Raw genomic sequence first — 19,233 nt, 5'->3', positions numbered from 1 at the left:
CTTCCTCCTCCCCAGTCTCTACGCCCTCCTTCACCTCCCACTCTTCCTCCTCCCCAGTCTCTACCCCTTCCTTCACCTCCCACTCTTCCTCCTCCCCAGTCTCTACCCCCTCCTTCACCTCCCACTCTTCCTCCTCCCCAGTCTCTACCCCCTCCTCCACCTCCCACTCTTCCTCCTCCCCAGTCTCTACGCCCTCCTTCACCTCCCACTCTTCCTCCTCCCCAGTCTCTACGCCCTCCTTCACCTCCCACTCTTCCTCCTCCCCAGTCTCTACCTCCTCCTTCACCTCCCACTCTTCCTCCTCCCCAGTCTCTACGCCCTCCTTCACCTCCCACTCTCCCTCCTCCTCCCCATTCTCTACCCCCTCCTTCACCTCCCACTCTTCCTCCTCCCCAGTCTCTACCCCCTCCTCCACCTCCCACTCTTCCTCCTCCCCAGTCTCTACCCCCTCCTCCACCTCCCACTCTTCCTCCTCCCCAGTCTCTACCCCTTCCTTTACCTCCCACTCTTCCTCCTCCCCAGTCTCTACGCCCTCCTTCACCTCCCACTCTTCCTCCTCCCCAGTCTCTACCTCCTCCTTCATCTCCCACTCTTCCTCCTCCCCAGTCTCTACCCCTTCCTTCACCTCCAACTCTTCCTCCTCCCCAGTCTCTACGCCCTCCTTCACCTCCCACTCTTCCTCCTCCCCAGTCTCTACCTCCTCCTTCATCTCCCACTCTCCCTCCTCCTCCCCAGTCTCGACCTTCTCCTTCACCTCCCACTCTTCCTCCTTCCCATTCTCTACCCCCTTCAGGTCTTCCTACGTAATAATTATCATCATCTACTATTAACCCAACACCGACCAACCCGAGTAACCCGGCAGCAACCCGAGTGACATAAATAGGGATGGTGTTCCCCAGCAGCATTGGGGAGAACCTCATTGAGTAGACAACAAGGGGGCGCAGGAACGAAGAGAACCAGGAGAACATGATTGCTCCACCTGCGTAATGCCAGCGAGTGTGCGTTTGAAGTGGAAGGGTTTAAGATGAGGTCGCCTTGTGCTGCTGCCGAATAGTTCCAATAAACCGTTAGTGCCTTTTGTCCATCAATAAATCCTGCACGCACACACGCACATAGATGAGACCGCATCGCATATTTAACGATGGAATGCGCAGCCCGGAGGTGCAAAGCAATTTGGTAATAGACTAGAGCTTGGCTATCGCGGATGGAGTATCGTTGATTTCTATACTATGAAAAAGAAAAGTAGAGCAACCATTGTCCATGGGATGACAGGAAAATGATGCGGACGAGCACGTACGCGCATGTGATGGGTTCCCACGTCTGGGCCACGATGCCATCATGTACATGTATAGCCCCTTTGTCAAGCCACTGCTTCATGAGGGATGTGGCGATTATTGGACCATAATTCTGAGGCTGGTCAGCTGGTCACCAAGGGTTAAAGGTGGGGTATATGCAGTATCTTGGAGCATAGACGTACTGTACAGTACTACAAAGTGCTTGCCACAAATTAACCACAATACCTTGCTGGTCTCTTCAAGGAGCATAAACCATCATGGGAACTCCGGTCATCTTCGCAGCAGCGGCTTTTGGCTGGTCATCGAACAAAGACGGTCACTGCAACGTGCGCTTTCGAATGCGCTTCTGCGGCCGTCTGGAACGCTCTTCCATCCGATATTAGGAAGCCACTGGAACTATGCACTTTTTAGTCTAGTTTGAAAACTAATTTCTGTGCCACTGATTTTGGTGTTTAGTTTGTTGTCCTTCCCCCGCACTTCCAATTCGCGCGGTTGGCTTCGTATGGTGCGAAAGAAGTCCAAGTTCAATACACACACATGGAGCTGCACTGCCCTCTGCTGCCCAACACGTAGCCACGCAGCGATGTGGTAACCCCTTGCATGGTGGCCGCCCATCCAAATGTAGTGGGTTCGAATTAGGTGCACACACACACACAGCTTGGAGGCAACACTATTTATTAAACGGTAAGTAATATAACACTGTACATGAGGTGGTGACCACCTTCCTCAACTCACTAACACTCTGGGACACGACACAGAGTGGACCAGGCAGGCGACGGGCTGCCTGGTCCAGGACGACAACCCGGGACTTGAGGACCGATGATGTCGTCTTCACTTCGGATTTCAACAGCCCCGCTCTGCATCCACAACCCGCTTATATCCGCTCTGGCGTGGCCGGCTCCGCCCAGGCCACGCCTCCCTTCCCCCACCTCACGGGAGGTCTGGGTCCCTCCACCACGTGACCCCCCAGGCACCCCATTGGGGCCCCCAGCCCTCGTACGGGCCAACGTCCTATGTCACTACACAAGCACTATCTAGGCTCAAATTCCTTAATCGGCCCAGTCGGGAATGGGGGGCTGGAGGGTCTGAGCCCCCCTCCCCCCCAGTTAAAGGCCCTGCCCCTCTTTCAAGTCCTCATCGTCACGGCGTCGCTGCTATTCCTCATGTAGAGAGTGGTCCAGATGTCTTGTGACGGCCCAATTCATTGACCCCTAAACATGTTTTCCCTTTACATATGAATTAGTTTTAAATAAACCTTAATTTTAAAAATGTTAAGTTTTAGAGAATTTAATGGGGTCACAATACATCTGGACCCACCCCGTGATGTACATCAGGGGTGACGGAGTCGAGCAGAATGCATGGCAGACGAAATGAGATAATTGTATTACCTATTGTCTCGATTTTAATACTGTTAGGTTTTTCGGTAAAGTCACGTAGGTAAAAATAATAATAATAAAAAAATATTATAAAAATAGAAAAAATAATAGAAATAAAATAATAAATCACTACGTTTCGGAGGCAACATAAGCTTCCGTCTTCAGGTGGAATCATCACAGCACAATTGCCGTATCAAGTAGAGAAAAGTCCCAAGAAACCCAACCTTATATACTGGTTAAGGGGGGAGGAGCCAGGATGGGCCGCGGGAGAGGAGTTGTTGTGCGATGGTTAGAAAGGCTGCTGGGACTGAGCCTTTGTAATGTAGATGGCAGAGGCAGATAAGCAAGCCAGGACCAAGCAGCCCCTTGCTATGCTGCTGGGTGGGTAAAAAACTCAAAGCAGGCCACCAGCGTGTGAAAGAAGAAGCTTAACATGGTAAAACAAAACTGGCTGTCTATCAGTCAACTGTACGGTAACTAAAGAATAGTACCTGTCAGATAAGATGGTCCAAATATGTGGAGCTAAATCTTTTTTTCATGGTTAATAACATCTTTCCAATGATTACTCAGTTTGTACCCATCATCACGGTTGAAGTTATGTTTGTGTTTCTATATCTGGATGGCTTCGTGTACAAACCTTTGATGGTAGCCAGAAGGTTTGCAGATTACCTTGGTCTCGGAAAAGACAATCTCATGAGAACCCACAGCGTTGTAGCAATGATCGGCGAGCACAAGTCAGATCTGAAACACGGCAAAATTGAGTCTTCCGCCGTTGCCGATCATTGCTATAGCAATTGTGCTGTGACGGTTCCACCTGAAGACGGAAGCTTATGTTGCCTCCGAAACGTCGTGATTTATTGTTTTATTTCTACTATTTTTTCTATTATTTTTTATTATTATTTATTTTTTACTTACGTGACTGTACCGAAAAAACCTAAGAGTATGAATCATTGCAGTCACGAAAGCTTCAAATCTAGAATCGATTTTAATATTTGTTCACCGTACTAACAAACGTTGAAGTTTATTCTTACACTGTTTGTGTCCCCCCCTTTCCCTTGGGGCTTTTGTAGCCCCCCGTGTATTAAGCAATGCCACGCAAAACGAGGCAGTTCTCACATCTGTAAAATGAAGAGAAAATGAATCTAAGCCAGTTTGCATGGCAAAGAGGAATGCTCCGGCGACACTGAAACTTGCGTTCGTGCTGTGAAATGGGGGGGGGGGGGCTCACCTGGGCTGCGCCGATTGTGTTCGCCTCCTATCGCTGTCGGGGTTCGAGCGAAGGGACGAGAAGATCGTCCCACGGTCACTCGCAGCAGCCTCCTCCTTCCCTCCCTCGGGGCTGTAATGATGCCTTAGAGCAGCTGGTAACAGTCGAGGTGACGCAGATGGACAACAGCTTTGGCTTGATGTGAGCTCAACGAAACGAGGCTTGGCGATTAAAATGTAACTTGTTCAACAACTATACGTCGAGTTACGCGCAGCACAGTGTTAACTTGGCATGCGTAGAGGGAAATACAGCAAGCGATGCAGAGAATGCGGTCCAAAACAAGAAGACTCCGGTCATCGTCGCAGCAACTTATGGCTACGCATCGAACAAAGACGGTCAACTGCATCGCGCGCTTTCAGATGCGCTTTTGCCGCCGTCTGGAACGCTCTTCCTTCCGATATTAGGACGCCACTGGAGCTGTGCACTTGTAAATAATCGAGATTGAAAACTCATTTCTTAAGAACTGCTTTTTTGTGTTTAGTTTGCTGCGTTTCTCCCGCACCTGCGAGGAGCACGCTTGGCTTACGTCTGGCGCGAAAGCAGTTCAACAACATACGTAATGCAAAACTGTGGTCAGTTTGTTAAAATAGGTTTTTTTTGCATTAACGGTAACCAAATGAAAAAAAAATTCGTTTTCGATTTCCCGCATGTTATGTTAATAAAACATGTTAATAATACATAACCATGTCTATCCTTTTGAAATGTGCGGACCGCAAAGGGCAGTGGTAAATAAGGAACCGAAAGACTGAAGCCTCGCCGCCATTGTCATCGCCACCGTCGTAACTTTCACAATATTTAGCAGAATAACGTTTCGGACAACGGCTCTTGATCGAGAGCAGACAACAAGGCAGGCGCGTTCGGCGACCTCCAACTGCGCCGAGTGTGACGAACCGAACGCGGCACTGCGCTATAGTCAGCGTTGAACGCGCGCTGAACCTCACCTGCGTTGAACCTCACCTGCGCCAGGTGACACGACTGGACAATCCGTGTACGCCTTCAATCGTGAAATGTGAACGACGTTGCCGAATTAAAAGTTCAATTGTTTTTAAGTCCTCGACTATAATCTATACTGTACAGTAGATATTTTTATACACATACAGGCCTATGTACCTCTTTGTCTTGGAGAATTTTTATTGTGAAGAAAAAATTTTTACCTAAAAAAAAACCCCACTTAGTGAGGGAACGCAACCGCCGTCGTCTTTGTTTTACATTCGCTCAGCCAATGAAAGGCGACGTTAGACTCGGAGACAACCAGCACCCCACCCACGGCCATTCCATTGACGATTCGCGGCCACTAATTGCATTTACAAATATATATTAATCTACCGGACACATCCCGCTGGGCGAAAGACCCCGGGGCCAGCCCACAGGACGCTCTGGTGGGACTACATCGCTCGGCTGGCCTGGGAATTCCCCAGGGAGAGCTTGAGTCTGTGTATAGTGTCGTAGTGTAAAGTGTAGTAGTGAAGTGTATTGTAACAATAAGGGTTACCGTCTGTATTATTAGCATTATTACCGATACCCCAATGATTCCCTCGTATATTGCTCAGACATAAGATATAACGCTGTCGGGAACGCATGCTCATGTACACAATGGTATGACTCCTTTTAGCATGGATTCGATCAGCGCTCACTTGTCCAGGAACGCAACTTGAGCGCTAAGCGAGGTCTACTACGTAATATTTCCAATCAACAGGAGATTCGTTCCTACGGAAAATAAGCTTCAGCCCCAATACACAATACAATCACACGAATGCAGAAAACCTTTTTTTAAAGCACATTTAATGGAAAATCGGTGTATCAACCTTTATTTTATCATATTATGCCGAGTTTCACCCCCCCCCCCCGCCCCAAACGTTTTTGTCGGGATGACCTGGCTGTTAGTTCTTAGTACATTGGAGAATCGGATACCTGAGAAGCGGGACCATTGGCAGTGGCATTGGCGTCTGGTGTAGGGAGGGCTTGGATTGTGATAATAGGTCCTCACCCCAAGGCTTCCAGAGAATAGCAAAAAGGACCTTTCTCACATTAAGTTAAAGTACCAGTATTCCATTATTTCCGGTACACATTTCACAGAAGCAATTCTCAATTGAGAATTCTAGGCTTCTATTGCCCAGTGACCCTATGCCAGAGAAATGCAGTGGGGAGAGGCAATATCGAGGAAAGAGCTTTGGAGGGCACTAATGACCAAGACAAGGGAAGTGTTGGACAGGAAGTAGAATTTCTTTCTCACTCCACGACTCTGGGGTCCCTGCAGGCCATTCTCCCTCCTCTTGCTGCTAGATGTTTGCACCGCATCGGTATGACGTGGGGTCGCAATCTTCCTAAGAATCCAACAGCTTTATGAGAGTAACACCGTGAGAAGGTGAATTTGTGCATGTTTATTGAAGATTTATAATAAAACAAAAGTGTAAAAAAAACCCTTGTAGCCAACACATGTCCGTGCAGTCCGTTATTTTGTATATAGGGCCGTCCATAAATGACGTCACGCGATTTTGGCCGATTTTTGACCCCCCCTCGTCACACGGCGTTACAAAAAGTCAGACCCCCCTAAAATATGACGTCACAAAACTCTGCCCCCCCCCCCAAACCATATTTCCATTTTGAAAATAAAACATGCTACAAATCGCTTTAAACTATTGCAATTGTAGTGCGTATTTAATGTGGCGCTGCACTCTGATGTTGTAGGAAAAACACGTATTAAAAAGGCGTTGAAAAGCTGAATTTAGCATAAAATTCACTTGAAAATATTCAACGTCTAACTAAAACTGCAGATGTTCAAAATATTATATTGAACTTCTCTTATCATAAAATATATAACTATAAAAAAAATACTTGAAACTTTGTAGTTGCAGACCCACCTCTCTCTCTCTGCCCCCCCCCCCCCTCTCTATTTAAGGCCTCGACACAGAAGCATTGGGGTTGTCTGTCTTGTCTCTCTCAAATTTAGTTCTACCTGATGACGGTTGCTTGTGTTGCAATTGAAACGTCGTACTCTATTATTTAATTTATTTTCTCTCTACGTGACTTTACCGAAAGAACCAGAGTACTTTGTAGTAGAACGAAGCAAAATGGAGAGGCTTTTCCCACCTGATGACGGACGCTTGTGTTGCGCCCGAAACGTCGTGATTTATTTTATTTTCTACCTACGTGACTTTACCGAAATAAACCAAAGAGTATGGATTCCTGCAGTCACGAAAGCTTCAAATCAAGATCAAAATGGAGTACAATTATAACAATCACATTCATTCCACAGAATGAAAAGCCCTGGTAGAATCATTAAAATCAAAATGTTTAATAACAATCATTCAAAAAATTACAAAATGTATGCTTCTCCATTCTCCCATGGAGAAGCAAAATGCTCCTTCATGGAATAAATAAAAGTTGATCTTAATAAATTTAAATAATCAAATAGTTAATGAATATTAATCTAAATTAGTGTTGTTATAACAATTATATTGTTTATATTTATTTAAAGTTGCGCATTTTGATGTGACGTCACATTTCTTAACCCCCCCCGTCACACATCGTCACAAATGTCTGACCCCCCTCCCCCCCCCCTAGTGTGTGACGTAATTTATGGACGGCCCCTATACAATACAGCCTCAGGGAGGGGATAATTGTGTTTCTCTGTTGGGCTGTTGCCAGAATCAGTCCATTTAAAATGCTGTTAATGCAATTGTATAATTGCTGTGTGCAAGGCCGAGGGCATGTGTTTAGTGCCTGTGGTAGTTCAGAGTACAGATAGCTTTATTGCTTCATACGGCTTTGGTTAAACAAGCGTGCTGGGTTATGATAACAGCATTGAGGGCCTGTGACGGTGTTTTCTAAAGGACATCAGCTTCATTATCACTGCTGTAAGAATGACGATACTTATTTGGCTGTGAAGGCTGAGGATAAGAACTTTGTTGTAAGAGGTTCCAGCCAATATAAAAATTATTAAGAACGATAGTTACGGAGTATGAGGGAGCTGGTCTACTGTTTTAAGTTATCTGGTAATTTGAAGTGTAAGATATGAATAGGTTATATTAGTGTGGTTGGCCACTGTCTTTGAATGAGTCGCTCATTAACAGTCGAATGTGCAGTGACTCAGTTAAATTAATTATTGGCAACGAGGATGAAAGAAAGCAGGCTGGAGGGAAATAGAGTTCAATGGTAATTCCCAGGATACTAGAGGTACGCAAAGGAGCGTTGGTGTGGGGAGTGGATGCCCTTGCGACAGACTGAGAGAGCCCCAAGGGCAACGCCCTCCGGTCCGAATCAGCTGGTCACTGGGAGCAGGGTACACAATCCTCGCGAACTAGATCATCCGAGCAAAGCTTGGGGTCCAGCGAGTGTGGTACCAATACAGGTTCACAATTGTACAACGTCACTTAGGTAGTGACAATCACAGTGTGCCATGTCGGAAAAGACAAACTTTGGGTAAAATCTCCAGCACCCAGTACTAGCCGAGACAGTAGTTTTGTGGGATCTACCACTAACTTCAAATAGTCTCTTCCAGGCCACCTTAAAAAAATTGGCAGTTTGTGATTTTATGATGTTGAAAAGTGTAGATAACAGACCACTTAAATGAGTACTTTTATTTATATTCTGAAAACTTCGCAGCTTGCCCAATCTTAACTGATGTATTTGCAATGAGTATTCCAGGCTTAAGTGTACTTCATTCAAGATTTATGTTTTATACACAATTTTATTGATACTTTTACAGTTATTGTGGAACGATTTTTATCCATGCATGGTATACCACTGCGTGCACAAGTTTTGCACGGTGCGTATTGCGTGATGTGTGATGCACTGTTTGCAAGGAAGTGCCGAGGAGTGTGGCACAGCGTGTGCACTAGGCGAGGTGGTGCCTGGGGCACACTAGGTGGCCTTGTTCGCAGTTCCTTGAGGCACCTCCTGGTGGGTCTGCAGAGCGAGCTGGATCCGAGCTCCATTCTCCACGTCCAAACGTGCAAACATCTGTGCACACGTGCCACACACCACATACCAGGTCGAACCACATCAGACCATGTACCATACCACTTTATCATACCATACCACACACAACACACGTCATGCCATACATACAAAGAGCCACAACACAACACAAACCATACCACATACCAAGTAAAATAACACCACACGACAATTATCCACACGACAAACCACACAACACACGTCGCACAAAATACAACACAGAACCACACAACATACCAAGCCAAACTGATAACACCAAACCACCACATGTTAGACATGGATTCTCCCATCCAGCAATTCGATAAATTGTCCCAATTAAAAGTTTTGATTTCATTGAATAATCAATTATTTTGTTTAATTCAAATTGTTTGCTAAATTTCCCGTTCTATTAGCCTAAGTTAAACATTAGCATATAATCATATTATACAGCCTTTTGACAATCGACTGCTAAGCATAGGCCTCCACCATGACGTTCTCGTCACAGGGTTTTGTTTGGCCATACACACTGGTCAACACAGGTTGATGAAGTGGGGGACCACGACTGGTTCAGATAAAATTTGCCACTCACATCAATTACTGATAAGAATCGCGTTCAGGTCAGCGGATTTACAGCACAGTGCACCAAAGACTGCGCTACTATCATTATCATATAATGTGCAGAAATAGTCAAGTGTATTTGAGATATATGACTCACAGCATGTAAAGTGAGACTAAGAATCAATTTGAACGGATGAATGGATGCATAATTACAAATACTGTAGCATGCCACACACTGTACCAAGTCACAACACAACACCCCATATGCCACACCGCATACCGAGCCATAGACCACCACTACAGTTGGTAATATTGATGGTGAAGGTGTGGTGGTGATCGTGGTGGTGATTGTGGTGATTTTGATGCTGATTTTGATGATGGTGGTGATCACGGTACTGATGGGGATGATACCGATGTTGATGGTACCGATGTTGATGGTACACCAATGTTGTTGTTGGTGATTGTGGTGGTACTGATGTCATGGTGGTATTGGTATTGATTGTGCCACCTGTATGAGGTCAATCCCTTCGGGGCGGCTCAGTGTTGCCTCTTTGCTGAAGGGTGACTCTGGGTGGAGGAGGTGGAATATGGAGACCAGGTCTACTGCATCCTCCAGCCTGCCATAAAATCACCACCATAAACACCGACACAATCAACATCACAAACACAGACACAACCAACATCATTACCAACATCACTGCTTATATCAACACAATCACCATCACCAAAATGTATTATCAACACAACCATTATGCATGTGAACGGAAAGTTGTAAATCAGCCTCTTCGGCATGAAGTGTAAATACATAGCTTTGTGTGTCCATACATAGGATGGATGTACGTATAAGTATGTGCATCCAAATATGTGTGTATAAACTTGTGTATGTGTCTAATCCAAGTTGGATTCCCAACTACAGCTAATATCAATGGCGAGTGATATCGGAACGAGTTCTGGTCCTCTCAAACATCAACTCAGCCTTAAATGAGTACCTGTCGTAGGTGTAAACATAATTTGGTACACAAAGGAAGTTAGGTATTGGTGCTCGCCATTCTGCCCCCTCATGCTTGCAGGCCTTCATAGGTGCTCACGAAAAGCACCTGCACCAAGAACCGACACAGGCTATGAAGGGGACCATTGTATTTGTATGTGTGTGTGTATAGATTGCATGTGTATGTTGCACGCACCGGTCTCTCTGTATGAGGTCGATGAGTAGGCTGTCGATGCGCCGCGTCTTCAGTAGGAACCACACGAGACCAGGGTAGTGGCGCGTGCTGTGCAGGGTGTGCGTCGCAACGCGCTTGTACAGGTCCTCGTACACGCATTCGTGCACCTATCACGACAGGCAGGCACCAACACAAAAACCTCCAATGTCCTGCGCACACAAGTGATGACATTATAACGGAAATGTCGGATGGATGCTTGCCTTCCCGAAATTTGATTGGCTGGTATAGGTGGGAGCGATGATGTTTTCTCCGGCAAGAGCACACGTGAGTGCAAGTTACGAACTCACTACAACATCCCTAATTGTTTTGACTTACAATCCATTTTTTCTCACATTTAGGATCTAACTGACAACAAATCGTAAAATAATATTTTGTATTCTGGCCCTTAGGACTGGATGTTTGTATCATCAACCATGATCTGTCAGCTGCTGGATAAAGGCCTCCCCACATTGTTGCCATCCGTCATTATTACCCCACAATGCCACAAGTCATCGCTATTTGGTGGATTAGGTCATCTCATTGCTTCATCCCTTCAGTGTCTTTCCCCTTAGGTGTGTTCCCACCTTTGGCTGCAATTCCATCACCATTCTCATTAATTAAGCATCCATCATCCCGACTAACCATATGTCCTGGTGAAGCCCACTTATGTTCTTTAACAGTCCATATGATGTTGCTATTTTGTTTTTCCTGATCTTTGCATTCGTCTTGCTTTCAGTGACATCAAACATACACCTCTCCATGCTTCTTTGCATGCATGTTGGCTGTAGCTCAATTCCCCTTGACAGTGTCAATGTTTCCAATCTGGGCTGGAGTAGTTAAAACTCACTGATGGAAAACACTAATATTTAGACATTGCCATGTTGCTTTTCATGACCAAGTTTAGTTTTCCAAAATCACGCAAACCTGCTCTGGCTCACCAGTTTATTTAATAATTTTATACCAATCTGCTTTCAATAATAGCTCTATGTATACATACTTTGCTATGTTTTTTTATTTTAACAGCTGTCTCAACACTGAAAGACATCAGAGAATGGGTTCAAGCCCAGGCATTTGTTTCCTCTTATTGGAGCTATAAATGAACTGTTCAGACGTTTTAATTTGGATCCTTAGGTACTCACAGCGGCAAGGTCTTATGCACGGAGCTAGAGCCTGTGAGATACTGTGTTCACGCGCTGTGGCTGAGAGCTCCTCACGCTTTCTCAGACAGCTCAAAATGGACATGCCGTATTTCGATTTAAAGCTTTCGTGACTACAGGGATTCATCTTCTTGGTTCTTTCGGTAAAGTCACGTAGAAGGGAAATAATAAAATAATATAAACTTCAGACGCTGTCTTTCCGACAGACCTGTTCTTCACATGAGGACGGCTGCTTGCGTTGTGGCCGAAACGTCGTGAGAATTGTATTTTATTATGTTTTATTTTTATAATTTTATTATTTCCCTTCTATGTGTCTTTACCGAAAGAACAAGAGGACATGCCGTAGTGACTAATCCAATATCTTGGGAGAGTTCACTCCTCAGGACTGGGTATCCCTCTCTCAGCGGTTTCCACTCTCAGGGGTCCCTTGCTAAGGGGGTCCTGCTCTCAGGGGGGGAAATCCCCTTCTCTTAGGTGATCCCGCTCCCAGTGGTCCTTCGCTCAGGGGGTTAATTGCTCAGGGGTTCTCGTCTCAGGAGGATCATTTTGGTGGCGTACCCGGATGTAGTCGTGGGAGTCAGGTTCGAATTGGAGGATGCACCAGTTGAGGATATACTCATGTCGTTGTGCCGACAGCAAAGCCTAGGCATGCACATACGTGCCCACACAAACACACACATTTATCACACGTATGCATATATACCGCATAAGCAAAGAACACAACACACATGCACCCCTAACACGTGCATACAGTAAGTCCGAACCCTTGTTATCACGTGCTCTTTAGAGTCCAGTCCGTCACAAATGCACACTGATCACACGTAGTAAGTTCTTTGGATTACCACTGTTTAAATCTTTCGCAAAAATGGTTGTCTCAAGGATGGATCAAGAACATCACACACAAATGCGTCCCGTGGCGGCAGGGGGCGCACCACGGCCCGCAGCTATTTTCTTCGCAGCTGTGTTGTGCTGTGTGAACTGCGTTTTGGGTGGGTATGGGGGAGGAGTGGGTGGCAGGTGGGGGCCTCTTGGTGGCACTGTAGCATATGGGTGGGTGGCAGGAGGGATGGATGTGAGGAGCAGTGGCGTGGCGCTACAAACCCGGCGACCCGAGTTCGATTCCCTCTCACGGCCAACACCAGTGACGATTATCTGAACCGGTCATGGGCCTCTCCTAGGACTCGGACTCAAATGAGTACCTGGTGTGGTGTGTAAACATCGCCACTAGTGAGACAAAGGTGGCCAGGCGAGGTGCTGGCCAACCACCCCTTGTGTGCTGTACTAGCCTTCATAGGTGCTCGCTAACATCACTTGGCCCAACAGTCTGTTAAGGCTATATGGGGGATCTTTGGCTTGGGAGGCGGGGGGTGTGCATGTATATAGAGACGTGGAGAGAGTAAGAGAGTGAAAGTCCCGTGTGACTGAGTGCAGAGAGTGTGTGAGAGTGATGATTTCAAATATGAGGCTGTAAGGAGGTGATATCATAAGCTATACAGGGGATCTTGCACTGTGGTTATTCATGTGTGGCAAGTGTTACATTTTATATTTTATTACTTTATTTTAAAATTATACAGTAATTTGTATTTCTCATGTAAAAAAATGTTCAAAAGTTGACAGAAAAGTTCGGGGCAGAAACATATCTTAACTTTTAACATGAGAGTCAATGGGAAAACGATGATCGTTTAACAAGTGTCCGCGAACAGAGCAATTTTCGCAGAACATATATCACTCGTTTAGCGAGACACGCATGTACACACAAAGCACATATAGAGAGCACCCACAACTTGTAACACAAAATATGCTTCAGTAAATACATTGGACCCCTTTATTTACATGGCAAAGTAACATCCGTTAAAACTCCACTCTGATTTTATTTGATAATTTAATGTCACTGTGCTTGGGGCGATTACCATTAGGTTTTCACCATGGTGAGGGAGTTTACTGTACTGAAGGAGCTTACCATGAGGTTTTCTCCAGAGAAGACGGCGGGCGGTATGATTCGGCGCCCAGGTCTGGGAAAATACACCTGGAGCATGCGGTCCCGCTCCTCCCATGATGCTTTGCGAAGCGTCCCATCAGGCTCCCGCACAACAATGAACCTTTCCTGTGACATGAACGTTAACACTATCAACACAGGGGTATCATCACCACTGCAGACATCACTGTGGACATCACGAATATCACTACTATCACTGAAATCAACACTGCCAACATCAATAAAAACGTCTCTTACTTTCACTATGGACAGCTTTGCAACATATGCATCATTTAATAAAGACCCAAATTTAAATCCAGGATTTAAAAATGATTGCCATAGTGAAGATGAATGATCACCAATACTGCCTTTATTAAAATAGCAACCAGAAGTCTATCCCACATCAACATCATCATAAGTTTCGTCACCCTCAACACAATCATTACCATCACTCTCACTCATGCAATTACTCTCCCTTAAACAAGCACTTACAAAACTGAGTACAAGAGGTGGTGATGGAAGATATATGACTCATCAGCCTAGCTTGTATCTCTCTCCATAGATGTTAATCTTCAGAGGAGAGTATAGGCAACTGCCACGACCATTTTTGCCACTTATTCATGGGGAATTAAGTTAACCTGCATCTCAGGGCACCTCACCATTCGGCTCCCAAGCCACCTAAATGTTTTATTCACAACTACTTTCTTGCATTGAAATTTTATCCTGCCCAAAGTAGAGTACAGTACACTGCTCATGGTGACAGGATGTGGAAAATATGCACCATACATCCTGTATTTCACAGAGATCCAGCTCCCGATAAAAAAATTACAGCCTCCAATAAATGTTTGGGCATTCTATGTGATCCGCCATAGTAACTGTCTGTTATTTATGCAGGATCCCCGATGGTAGTCTTCGGGGTTTAGTCAGAGACTGTCATCTATACCTGTCAGAGGTCGCAATCGGGTACTCGATACCCGTACCCTACCCGGCTACCCGTACCCGGCCGGGTATGGGTACCCGTTTGTGACCCTGGTGCGGCCAGGTACGGGTAAGGAATCAAAACCCGTTTGCGACCTCTGATACCTGTCCACTCAGGGCCTCTGGCACATGCCTATTAAAATGATTTTCACATAGTTTTTTGGTAAGTAATTGATGGTGCAGTGGTTACCACTCCCTCATATCAGATGTGAGTGCACCATGAGGGTAGTCAGCCAATTAACATCAGACTTTCCCCAAATTATAGAGCTCACAACGCACTAGTGTTATTGTCTGGCACCCTGAGGTAGATATTGTTTTAATAAAGCAAATAAACACACGATCACATTCAACAACAGCAACCGCCGTTCGCCATTAAGTAGCGGTGACGTCACCACGTCGCTTATGCCATGCTAGGCGCACATACGGGCACTCAAACAGGGATGCACACACCCCACGCAGCACACACCCTGTGGGGCACGCTGTACGAGATGTCGGTAAAGACGATGGGCGTTTCCTCAAGTCCATCGAGCATGGTGTCCCGAGAGAGGACGTCATTGATCGGGGTTCTCTCAGGCAGCATGGGGGAGGGCGTCAGGGCACGTTCGGCCTCAGAGTAGGCGTTGCGCATCACCTGAATGGGAACATGGGGGCCAGGGCGAGTACACAAGGGATACAAAAACAATGAGACACAGAAACTCGAGGACATGGAAACTCACGAGGTAACACGATAGGGAGATAATGCGAACAAGGTAGGCAAAGAAGATATGGGATTTGGAACACATGGGACATTATAAAGAACTATATAATTTGTACAGTTATATTAACTCCACCGAAATTGCGCGTAATACAAATATAGAGTACTTTGCCGATCATTTACTGGATGAAGACCTCCTCACACCATGTCAGTTATGGAAGTTTTTGACCATACTTCATGCTAGTGAGCACCAGTTGGGGAAGGGGTCCCAAGCCTGGTTGAGATATCACCCACACTTCATTTTAGCAGTGGCTGTGAATTTACTTGAGGTGAATGTGTTCATAGTGCAGTACGCTACTCAACGCACAACTGTTCCCCTCACTATCAATGGCATAAACAATATATTCTTAATTTTAAACATAGGTTTTCACGACTAATATTATGATTCATGATTAGTTACTTTTGGGTTCGGTTATGTATAAAAATGGCAATTTTCAGCTATACCCACCACCACCCAAACGAGCAAATCAAATAAATGTCTTGCATGGACAAACAAGACAATTTATTAGTTTTTTTGCACTTTTTATTTTATTATTATATGCACGAGTCGATATTGTGAATACTGAGAGTGATTTGAGGAATCGATTATATGCCTATTCAAAAAGATATATCCACCTCAAACACAAACAGTAAACACGCTGAGGTATGCCATCACAAGTGCATTCCATAAACTCAAATAATTTTCTACCATGTGAGTGGCATTGATACAGCACATGTACCAGGCTAGGAGCACTTTGAGATCACGTATCATAGTGAAGGCTGATGAGGAGACAGATCCAGGGTTGAATGACTCAATCCCACGCATCCACATAGAAGTGCACCTACGCAACGAGACTCATTTCTACGCATTCACACACCTCCTGGAGCTGTGCGTCGGTCATGAGCTTGTATTTGGGCGGCTTGAGCGCTTGCCGTCGCGGGCGGAACACCTTCTTGAGGTCGAGGCCGGTCATCCGACGCAGCAGAGACTGCACGCGCTCGTCGGCAAACTGCAAGGATGCTGCGCCTGTACACGAATGTGCACCGATGGGCACACACAGCCCCAAATAAATACACGGGTACATCAATGCAAGCATGCACGCACGTGTAGACACGCACGCAAGCGCACATATGCAACGATGCACAAACACGTGGGGGGTACGCATACAACTACCGGCAATCGCTACTTAGTGGTGGTGTCAACTAGTGAGGTCGAATGAGGTGTCGCAGGCTCGCTGACAGGTCACGTAAAAAAAGCCACAAAGCGATATTGGTTAGACTGAAATTACTGTATTTGCATATACACCACCTGCACTCACATCAGCCTGGTGGCGCTGAATGTTGTGTACATGTGTACACAGTACGCACTAAATTTGCCCATGAACCCTCCTTAAAAACGTCTCTCGAAACTCGGGCATTCCTCATCAGCCATCCCCAGAAGGCACGACTTTCACCCCACAGCTGGATGAAGGCCTCACCAAGGCTCTCCGGCATAACCAAATTGCAGCGTTCCTCTGTCGCCCCATCAAGACGAAACGGCCCCGGACAGAGAGGGCGGCGCGCCGCCTTCAGTCGCTTTCAATGTCGCGAGCACGCGAAGGTTGGAGGGCGCTACCCGCGTAAACAAACGCCGGTCGCGCCGCCGCGCCGTCACCCGTCTGGTCCCCGTGCCCCCGAAACGTCGCGTCCCGACTCCACTCACCGGGGTCCCCGCTCATCCCCCGCCGGGGTGCGGGGCCCGGGCGGTGGCGCCGCAGCAGCAGCTGCTGCTGCAGCAGCGCCGGCAACGGAGCCGGGAGGCGAGACACGAGACCCACGCTGCGCGCCGCCATTGCCGAGGTCACAGGAGACACGACCCCGGAAACGGAAACTCGACAGGGGGGAGTAGTGTGGGGGGGGGGTAGTGAGGGGGGGGGGGTGGTAGTGTGGGGGGGAGGGGTTAGTGTGGGGGGAAGTGGGTAGTGTGGGGGGGTAGTGTGGGGAGGTAGTGTGTGGGGAGGTAGTGTGTGGGGGGGTTAGTGTGGGGGGGGGGGGGGTAGTGTGGGGGGGGGGGTAGTGTGGGGGGGGAGGGGGGTAGTGTGGGGGGAGGGGGCGATCTCATAATTTGTTGGGATTCAGTCTTAGTTTATTTGATGGGTATTAATGTGCCTTATATGTATCGTACATGTTTCTTATATGTTATGCAATGTTGTGGGCTTCTGTCATGGTATCTTAGCGTTATTATATTTTTATAGGGTTCTGTTTCGTGTTATATTTGGCTCATGGATTGAGTTTTTTGTATTTGTTTCTTGTTTCTCTGTATTGGTTTCTAAGGGTCCCGGCGTGGTTTAATTGGGACTGTATTGGTTGCTTAAACACTGCATCTTAGATATCTGAGGGTGCCACGGTTTCCTCCCACTTCTTAACTCTCATTAATTAGCCGATGACACATTAATAAACTAAACGCAACTAAACTCGATCTAACGCGTCATCAGTTTCATTTATTTGGCACACAAATCCCGTTTAGCCAGTTTCACGGCTATTTTACAAGCGAGATCGAGTGGTGCGTGAGTACAACAGTAACCAACACGTGAATAATTGCACAACTAACGAGGTCTTTAACGGCCGTAAGCTAAAACATTCCCATACAAAAAATTACTTCGCAAATGTTAAAATACACGAGAACAAGAGACGACAGAGAAAGCCCATTTTTGTGTCCTGGCATTTTGCATTGGTTTGTTGTTTTGACGATGCTGAAAGTTGGCAAGTTATGCATACGGCGTACAGCCGTTTTAATACGGATAAAAAAAGTAAAACATGTCTATGTTTGTTTGTGTGTTCTCCCTTGTGATGGGACTTTGTAAGATGAAAGTTGAGTTGTATAAGGACCGATAAGGTCTGAATTGGTCTGTAATAAGGTAGGCACTGATAAGGGGTTTAAAGGTATGCACAACTCTAATCAGTATGTGTAACAATCGTTGAACGTTTTTTAACGCGTGGAAAATTTCGCGAATAATAACCACAGTGGCCTTAAAAATGTCAACCAGATATATTCGTAAATGGCGACGTTTCTGGAAAGAGTCCTTCACAACGCACACATTAAGGTAAATCTTGTTTTTGCAGGCAATGCCCTTTAGAATTGCATGCGCTACGGAGAAGGACCGTTGCCCGAAACGTCGCCAATGACGTTCTCCTTTTTAAGGCCACGGCATTGTGTGTTGGACACGTGAGAGTTACCTGTGGGCACAGGTGGGGGGTTACCCCGCTGTGTGTGTGTGTGCACAGTGTGTGACTGTGTGTGTGCGCTCACGTGTACGTGGGGGAGCGGTAGTGTAGCGGTTAGCGCTACGAACCTGGCGACCCGGGTTCGAAACCCGCTCATGGCCCACCAACACTGGTGGTGACGATTATCTGAACCGGTCCCTGTGCCTCCCCTAGGTCGACTCAGCCTCAAATGAATACCCGGTACGAAGTGGAAACATCGCCACCGGGGGAGGGAGGTGGGGGTGGGGAGACAAAGGTGGCCGGGCGTGGTGTTGGCCCCCCACGCCCTCGTGTGCCGTGCCTGCCTTCTCAGGTGCTCGCTAACAGCACTTGCCCCAGCAGTCTGTTCAGACTACACGGGGAGGTGAGGGGGTGGGTGGGGTGGATCTTCGTCGTTGTTACCTGTGGTGGGGGGGGGGCACAGGTGAGAGGTGTGGGCGTTACCCCCCTGTGTGGGTGTGTCTGTGTGGATGTGCGCTCACCTTTACGTGCAACAAACGCCCTGTGGGCA

The 19,233-nt window shown here is 46.7% G+C and overlaps 1 protein-coding gene and 1 long non-coding RNA gene across 4 annotated transcripts; both read right to left on the bottom strand.

Moving 5' to 3' along the window:
- Positions 1 to 716: 716 nt before the first annotated feature.
- Positions 717 to 5,146, bottom strand: LOC144718912 (uncharacterized). The gene is made up of 3 exons (XR_013585494.1): positions 4,880 to 5,146; positions 3,900 to 4,032; positions 717 to 1,094 (listed from the first exon to the last, which is right to left on the bottom strand). It is a non-coding gene; the product is annotated as an uncharacterized LOC144718912 (long non-coding RNA).
- Positions 5,147 to 8,503: 3,357 nt separating this feature from the next.
- Positions 8,504 to 19,069, bottom strand: MRPS22 (mitochondrial ribosomal protein S22). Of its 3 annotated transcripts, none has more exons than XM_078594516.1 (8): positions 18,812 to 19,069; positions 16,358 to 16,506; positions 15,213 to 15,377; positions 13,754 to 13,897; positions 12,352 to 12,435; positions 10,619 to 10,764; positions 9,943 to 10,051; positions 8,504 to 8,900 (listed from the first exon to the last, which is right to left on the bottom strand). In XM_078594516.1, the coding sequence occupies exons 2-8, from the start codon at positions 16,451 to 16,453 to the stop codon at positions 8,802 to 8,804; spliced, it is 843 nt and encodes a 280-aa protein (XP_078450642.1). In that variant the 5' UTR covers positions 16,454 to 16,506; positions 18,812 to 19,069; the 3' UTR covers positions 8,504 to 8,801. The 3 variants fall into 3 exon arrangements, with proteins under 3 accessions (XP_078450642.1, XP_078450640.1, XP_078450641.1); XM_078594514.1 differs by lacking the exon at positions 18,812 to 19,069 and adding an exon at positions 17,182 to 17,335; XM_078594515.1 differs by lacking the exon at positions 18,812 to 19,069 and adding an exon at positions 16,958 to 16,988.
- Positions 19,070 to 19,233: the final 164 nt, after the last annotated feature.

This window comes from Lampetra planeri, chromosome 5 (genome assembly GCF_965212315.1).
Source record: "Lampetra planeri chromosome 5, kcLamPlan1.2.h2, whole genome shotgun sequence".
Taxonomy (NCBI): Eukaryota; Metazoa; Chordata; class Hyperoartia; order Petromyzontiformes; family Petromyzontidae; genus Lampetra; species Lampetra planeri.
Note: the sequence above shows the minus strand (reverse complement) of the source record. Positions and strands in the feature narration are given on the sequence as shown.